The sequence below is a fragment of the Marmota marmota genome, unplaced genomic scaffold (assembly GCF_001458135.2).
Source record: "Marmota marmota marmota unplaced genomic scaffold, marMar, whole genome shotgun sequence".
In the NCBI taxonomy this organism is placed as follows: Eukaryota; Metazoa; Chordata; class Mammalia; order Rodentia; family Sciuridae; genus Marmota; species Marmota marmota.
Window position 1 is genome coordinate 21,347,113 of NW_025999960.1, and position 8,917 is coordinate 21,356,029.

General features: G+C 31.7%; 1 protein-coding gene across 1 annotated transcript; it reads right to left on the minus strand.

Annotated features, from left to right (window-relative positions):
- Positions 1 to 2,496: 2,496 nt before the first annotated feature.
- Positions 2,497 to 3,432, minus strand: LOC107148913 (olfactory receptor 6C2-like). The gene has a single exon (XM_015493637.1). It carries the CDS (start codon positions 3,430 to 3,432, stop codon positions 2,497 to 2,499), a length of 936 nt encoding a protein of 311 aa, XP_015349123.1.
- Positions 3,433 to 8,917: the final 5,485 nt, after the last annotated feature.

Consider the following 8,917-nt stretch of genomic DNA (forward strand, 5'->3'; position numbering starts at 1 on the left):
ATACTGAAAAATTTATGAGGTATCCAGTGCTTTTACTATACACAAAAAGGAAACTTTTTGAAATGATGGGTATATTAGTTTTCTAACTGTAATAATGTTTACAATGTACATCATGATGTATACTTTAAATACATACAATAAAATCAATAACAAGATACATAAAGTAATACATGTATGTGTGTGTGAAAAATTTGAATATATATTCATTGAAAGCAGCAGCAAAATGAAATGTAGGAAGCATATTTATGTTATAATCAACATAGCATGAATTTATCTTTGGTTTCAACATTTTGATACATTTAATTCCTCTTGTTGAAAAGATGTTTTTTCCCTTTTATTTTCTGTTATAACAATTTAAATACTTCTGATGTTTTTTATAGTTGATAAAGGTGTGCTTTTAAGATATTTGAAAGTATTCATATTCAAGGACAGAAACAATATTGACAAAGTTTCTGCTTTCAATACTGACAATCTACTAAAACATGCAGAGACATGAAGAGAAAATGCTATAGTAATATACAGGACATATCTACATGGTGATCTTTCAAGTTTGGGGCATGTAGGATTGGACAGGAAAAAATTCTCAGCAGAAGTGAATTTTATTTTGAGAACGAAGACGTAAGAATGATGAAAAAAATTTTGACAGGTAAACATTATATGGAAAAGATGAGTCACAAAAAGAGAAGGAAAGCTTAAATTCAAATGCCATTGGAATGGAGGAATTAGTTTCAGATGATGACCCATATGAGCTTTTTGAAGGGGAAATGTAGTAAACAATTTTTACTCTTATTTGTATAGCTGTTTATATCCTAAAAAGGCAGTACTATTATTTATAGCTTTTCATATTCCTTTTAGAAAATTATCTAAATTTTAAAGATCCCATATACTGGGCTGCTTTTATTTCCTTGATTTCTTCACTTTAATTTTTTCTGTGTGTGTTTGCTTGTTTTAGTAACATTTTGTGTAGAAGTTTTAATATAACTATCTACATCTGGCAAATTTTTTGCAGGACAAAAATATTTAAATTTCTCAAAATAGCCATTTTTTTACCTTATTTTTTTTTATCTCCATGTTTTTTGAGAAAAACCTATCATATTTAAAATTTTGGCTTTATAAATTTGATATAATTTAAAAATCTCACAATTTTTAAGTTTTAGTATTTTAGAGGTTTTTCTCAAATTGAAGGATTTATAATTCCCTTTCATGACAAAAACACTAATTTTGGTGTAAACTAAGCCTTTTGTTTTTATTATTTAAATTTATTTTTAAACTTACACATAAAAACATAAAAAGTATACATGTTTATGGGATACAACATAATTTTTCAATACATGTATACATTGTGTAATATTCTAACCAGGGTAAAAACAAACTATCTTCTCAAACATTTATCACTTCTTTATGATTAAAACATTCATAATCCTTTCTTCTAGCTTTTTGAAATAAATGATACATTATTGTTATCTGAAGTCACTCTTCAGGGCAGCAGCACAGCAGAACTTCTTAGTCCTATCTGTAACTTACTACTCACCAATTAACTTTTCCCCTTTTTGCTTTCTCCAGCCTCTTGTAACCACCACTCTACAATCAACTTCAACTGTGTTTTATATTTCACATTTAAGTGAGTTTCTTTTCTGTCTGTGCCTGGTGTATTTCTGTCTCTCTCATCTATTTTTGGATGGAAGATTGAATCTAAAAACACTTAACCACTAAGCCACATCTCCAGATTTTTTTTTTTTTTTTTTTTTTTGGAGACATGGTCTCACTAAGTTCCTTAGGATCTCACTAAATGCAGAGACAGATCTCAAACTTGTGATCTTCCTGCATGGCCCTCCTGAGCCACTGGGACTACAGGCATGCAACACTGCACCAGCTTATTTCTCTTAATGTAGTGATTTCCACTTCCATCTATGTCCTTGGAAAATGACAAAATTTCATCTTATTTATGGTTGAGAAGTATTCCAATGTGTATATATACCACATTTTCTCTATGCATTCTTTAATTGATGATCACTTAGCTTGTTTGTTCTGTTTCTTTTTTTACCTCCGAGAGTGCATTGGAGGAGTTTTTTTTTTTTGTTTTTTGTTTTTCTGACATTGTTTTGTCATTCTTTTTCAGAACCTAAAACCCTATCTACCCTAAAGAAAGTACCCAATACATATTTATTAGGTGAATTAATGAATGAATCATTTGAAAGTTTAAGATTGGAAGAAACAATAGTGAAAATAATTTGTTCTGTTATCCCTGAAAATGTAAAAATTGATTAGAAGTTTATCTTATTTTGTTGTATTTTCTCTTTTGGTATTCTTAATTTGAAACTGAAGCAAGGATTTAAAATTTTAAAAACTATTAACATGCTTATTATGGAATGATGTGATTTTAAAAGAGGCTGTGGAGAAGATGCCACTGGATGAGAACAAGCAAGCGAAAGCATTGAAAAAGTTAACTTGCCAGGGGAGTTTGGGAAATTCACCAAATACTAACTTTATGTTCCTTTATTTCTTGGAAAATATTACAGTTCTTCTGACTGAGTCCTTGAAGGCCTGTTTTACTTGTTTGTTCCTTAGTGTGTAAATGAAGGGGTTCAGCATGGGAGCGATGGAAGTAGTGAGGACAGTCACCCTCTTATTAATGGCCACTGAGTCCTTTGCTGAAGGTTTAATGTAGATGAAGATGCAGCTGCCATATGTAAGGGAAACCACAATCATGTGGGAAGAACAGGTAGAAAAGGCTTTTTTATTTTGCTTGGCAGAAGGGAATCTTAAAATTGTCTTGATGATGTAAATGTAGGACAGAACTACGCACATGAGTGTCATAATGAAGGTCAGTACAGCACAAATGATAATGGTCTGTTCCATAAACCAAGTATTTGAGCAAGAGATTTTCAGGAGGGGAGATGCATCACAAACAAAATGATCAATGATATTAGAATCACAAAACTCCAGATTTAGGCCTAGGCTGAGTCGGGGGATTAAAATAAACAGACCAGCTACCCAACAACAAAAGAGAATTCTCTTGCAGACTCTGCTACTCATGATAGTCACATAATGCAGGGGCTTGCAGATGGCCACATAGCGATCATAGGACATGGCAGCCAGGAGAAAAAATTCAGTTACACCAAAGAGGTCAGTAAAAAACACTTGGCTGACACAGGCATTGTAGGTAATCATCTCGTCACCTGTTGCTATGTTATATAAGTATCTGGGAATACATGCAGATGTGAATGAGATCTCCAAGAAAGCAAAATTTTGTAGGAAATAGTACATGGCTGTTTTAAGGTGAGAATCCACTAAGATAAGGGAGATGATAGTCAGATTCCCAGTTATGCTTAGCACGTAGGTGAGAAACAGAAAGATAAAAATCAGAACCTGCAGTTGTGGGTCATCTGTCAGTCCCAGTAGAATGAAAACTGTTACAGTATTGTTCCTCATTGTTGATTTCTGGCTTCTATTAAATCTGCATGTAACAGAGAAACTTTGTTATGGATTATTTATTAGTTTTAACTGTACCGTTCAGGTTTTTCTTATTCACAAATACTTTTACTAATTATTACATTTTAACATTTATTACATTACATTAAGGGCATGCTCTGTAAAGGTTACTTTGGACTCCTATGGTTCTGTCATTTCACTGGGAGAAAAGATATCCTTTGACTCTTAACAATTCTGTTTAATGCATTTGCTTGAAATGTTCCTTTTTAAGTGCTAGTATATGCCAGGAAACTTGGGATTACTTATGCACATTGTAGTCACTTGAGGTCTCCATTCTAGTTTAATGATTTATTCTGGCTTTATGGTTAAAAAATTTCGTTTTCTATTTTTGCTTATTGCACACTTGTAGTTTTCTCCAGAAAACCTCCTAACTGTACATGTATAGATGTGCACATCACTCACATGTGCATGTATGCACACACAGAGACACATCCCAGATCCCCTCCTGACACTGACTCCTTCTGAGGTTTCTCTGTCCCTAAGTAATAATTTACTTACTATTCATGGTGGTACATAATACACAATTCTTTAGTGCACAATACACTTATGTGTACTTTTGTGAAATACCCTGATGAATAAACTTCAAAGATAATACTGATGACATGCTTCCCTGACCATTTAACTTGTTGCTGTTTTCTTTTTATCCTATCAAGCACATCCTATTTTATTTTTTGACTTATGGAGACCAATCTTAACCTAGAAAAAAAAAACATGGAAAAAAGAACATGGAAAATTATCTGACTTAAAAATAGAAGTTATGAGATCAGAATAAGCAACATTAATCAAATTTGGAGGGGCAGTTGCATATTCAGTTATAATTAATGTCTCTTCTGCTAGTTATGAGGAAATGAGGGCCTCTGCTTGAAAATTTTGGGTTGTTTCATTGAAAAAAATATATCAAAGTCAATTAATATTTTCTTTATCACTCTACACTTTTCACCATACTCAAATATCATCTGTATTTTCATCAAGTCTTATGTTTTGAATATCACATTTTAGAGACTCTTTCTTATTGTCAGTTGCAACCTGACACAATAGACTACATGCTTTGAACACATTCCATGTGATAGTTTTTTGGTAAATACTTCTCACAGAACAAGAGTTTTCTGTCCTCAAGTCACCTGAGTAATTACTATTTATTCATTGGTTTAAACTTCAGTTTCAAGCTCTCTGGAAAATTCTCTGCAAGTCTGATGAGTGTACTCACTGTGTTCTCAGAGAAAACAGTATTGCTACTATGTAGACACTTAAGAAAGAATATTAACTTGGTGGGGGAGTATCAGGCTGCATGTGTCTTTTATATCATCACAGTCCTCACAATTTACACCACATTTTAAATCCTCTAACAAATGTTCCTAAATGAATTCATCTATTGTATGTTTTTCAATTAGATGCCTTAAAAGCTATTTTCCTTCGTATCTGGATTTTTAATTAAAAGAGTTTTGACATTAACTTTGCTTACTTAAATTGTGACTTTGAACTACTGTTAAATTTCTTATTTACTTTTGATTTTAAGAGATCAACTTTTCTGCTTTTGTTTATTACCTTCACAGCTCATAATAGAGAAACTGCCTTTATTTGCCAGATATTCCTACCTCCAGTTGCCCCTCTGATCTCTCAGGTAACAGTGATCACTGAGTAAACTTAATCAGCCCTATCACCATTGGATATTGCTCATCCTGTAAATGAGACTGTTTTTGTTTATTCTGTTTTCAAAGTGTAAATTTGAAATGAGGACAGAGATCTCTAAAGAGGTGATGCAATGTCTGCAGTTTGTCATTCTTTTGGGGGGATGGGGTTTTTATATGTACACATACCTTAGTTTTTCATGTGTGGTTGATAATATAAGTAATATACTTCTGGAATACAATCAAATTTTGACATTTAAATATCAAATTTAAATGCATTAGCATCTCCCAACAGTGGCATTTTACAAATCCAAGGAAACCAGATTTTATAAATAAAAAAGTATGCTTTACTAAATATAAAAGTTATCACTCACATTTTTTCTTTTTAAGAGATAGATAAATTCTCTCCCAGCAATAATAAAATTTAAATTTCATGAAAGTAAATATAATTAAATTAAAATGAGAAACTATTACACTTACTATTTTAACTGTCATAGTTTCTATTGGTCATTGAAATATACAAAATCTTAGAATTTCTAAACTGGAAAAGGCAATTCAGATGATGTTCATAAGAAATTCTTGTCACATTTGCTTATGAATCCACTGTCAAATTCATGCCAACTCTAAGTTGCACAAATATCTCAGAGGTATCTATCTTCAGCCAGTTCCATAGACTTGCAATGTTTTATACCTTTAAAATAAAAGAAATAAAGAAAACATCTTAATATGAAGACAGTGGAATGTTAGGAATCTGCACCTTAGGATACTTGCTATTCTGACTTCTCAGGATAATGGGCACATTTGCTGTATCTAGCTTAACATTTGCTCTGTTTGAAAAAAAAATGCAACTAAATGAAAAACGGGGTCCCTGGTGACCTACAAATTGGTTACTAATGAATCTTCAGAGTAACCAAATTTAAGGTTAAAAGAAGTATGCTAACTTTAGCTTCTTTGTAAAAGTGTCCTTAGAGACAGGAAAGTTGCAGCTGTGGATAAAAGCCAGAAGAATAACAGAAGAATCTGATTATGAAATAAAACACAACTTTAGCTTCTTTTAAAAAATTTTCACTTTACATAAGCTGAGGAAGGATCATAAGAAACCACATTTCTCATTAAAAGTTTTTTACATAAATTAAAAATTATAGTTGGGAAACATCAATTAGGCAGGGAAAATATATAAAATTATATAACCCATGCTATTTATAATTCTAGTTTTTCTACAAATATATCAATATATTTATAAGTGCGATTTTAAAGTAAACATTAACAACTTAATTTGTATAATTTGATAACATAGTGCCAAATGTTCTTAAACTTTTAAATGTACTCCAAATTAATATATATATAATATTATATGGATTATTTATTGCAGTTAATTATTTTATTTTAAAAAATTATTTTAGTTGACATATAATTGTATATATTGTGGACTATAGTGTGATATTTTGATACATGTATATAATGTATAATGATCAAATTAGAGTAATCAGCATGTCCATCATCTCAGACATTAATAATCTCTTTATCTTCATGACATATGAAATCTTTTCTTCTAGTTATTTTGTATATACAATAACTTATTGTCTACTATAGTCACCCTACTCTGCTTCAGAACACTAGAACTTGTTCTCCTTTCTAACTATATTTTGGACTTCAATCACCAACCTCTCTCTACTTTTCTTTTACCCTACTACTCCTAGCCCTCAATTACCACTATTCTATTCATGGTTTCTATGAAACTATTATTATTATTATTATTATTATTATTATTACATTCTATATATGAGTGAGATCATGCAGCATTTGTCTTTCTGTTCCTGGTTTTCAATATTTTTATGGCTGAGTTAGTATTCAATTATGTAAACGTGTGTATGTGGGTGTGAATGTGGGAACACTTTCTTTATCCTTGTATCTGCTCATGGAAACCTGGGGTGATTCCATTTCTTGGCTATTGTGAACAATGCTGCAGTAGACACAGGAGTGCAGATATTTCTTCCACATACTTATTTCCTTCCCCAAAGGAAATAATCTAGCAGTGAGATTCCTGGATCATGTGGTAGTTCTACAGTTTTCTGAGGAACTTCCATTGGTTTCCATAATGGATATAGTAACATTTCCTTCAACAATGTATGAGAGTTTTTTTTTTTTTTTTCTCTGCATCCTCACCCGTTTTTGTCATTTTTTGCCTTTAGGTTAATAGCCATTCTATCTGGGATGCAATGGGATCTCATTGGGGTTTTATTTCATTTCCCTGTTGATTATTGAGGTTGACTATATTTTCATAAACTTATTAGCCATTTGTAGGTCTTCTTTCTGAGACATCTCTATTCAGACCATTTGCTCACTTTAAAATTGGATTTTTACTATTCAATAGTTGTGTTCCTTGTATATTTTTGTTGTTAATCCCATGTTGAATGAATAGTTTGAAAATTTTTTTCCCATTCTGCAGGTTTACTTAGTTCTGTTGATTGATTGTTTGCAGTACAGAAGATTTTTTTTGTTTGATATAATCCCATTTGTTTATTTTTCTTCTGTTTCCTGTTCTTTTTGTATTATCCAAAAGACTTTGCCTAAATCAATATCCTAAAGTATTTCTAGTCCTCTAGTAGTCTTCTAATAGTTTCAAAATTTGGGGTCTGACAATTAACTCTTAAATCCATTTTGAGTTTATATTTATATATAGCTGGAGAAATAGGATCTAGTTTTATTGTTCTGCATGTGGATAATGTTTTTCCTACCACTACTTGTTAAAAAGATTGTCCTTTACCGATTGTGTAGTCTTGGAAATTTTGATGAAAAATAGTTGGCTATGTATGTGTAGATTTGTTTCTATGCTCTCTATTCTGTTGCATTGGTCTGTGCAACAGAGTGCTACATTAATTATAGAACCAGACTATTTATTTTTGGTCACTATAGCTTTGTATTATGTTTTGAAATTAGTTGTGGGCTCCAGTTTTGCTCCTTTTGCTCAAGATTGCTTTGCCTATTTGGTACCTTTTCTGCTTCCATATAAATTTTAGGATATTTCCCCCTAGTTATGTGAAGAATATCTTTGGTATTTTTTCCTTTTATGGGGACTGCACTGAATCTGTAAATTATTTGGATAGCATTGCATTTTAACAATATTCATTCTTCAAATCCATAAACATAAAATATTCTTCCAGTTTTGGGTCCTTCTCATTTTATTTCATTCTTGTTTTATGGTTTTCATTATAGAGATATTTTGCTTCCATTGTTAAGTTTATTCCTTCTACTTTATATTTTTTAAAGAGAGAAAGAGAGAGAGAGAGAGAGAGAGAGAGAGAGAAATTTTAATATTTATTTTTTAGTTTTAGGTGGACACAACATCTTTATTTTATTTTTATGTGGTGCCGAGGATTGAACCCAGCACCCTGTGCATGCCAGGTGAGCATGCTACTGCTTGAGCCACATCCCCAGCCCAACTACTTTATATTTTTAATAATTATTGTGAATAGGATGGTTTGATTCCTTTTTCAGCTAAGTTGTTAGGTTTTAGATATGCTAATTTTTGTATGTTAATTTTTTATCCTGAAAATTTACTAAATTTGTTTATCAGCCTAAATACATTTTTTAGTAAAGTATTTTGGTTTTCTCTATATAAGATCATATCATCTGCCAACAGGGACAATCTAATTTTCTCCTTCCTAATTTGGATGTCCTTTATTTTTCTTGCCTAATTGCTCTAAGACTTCATTACTGTGTGAAATAAGAGTGTTGAAAGTGGGGGTCAGCGCAGGATTCCCAGCTGCTTGCCCACACAGGATCCAGACACCAGT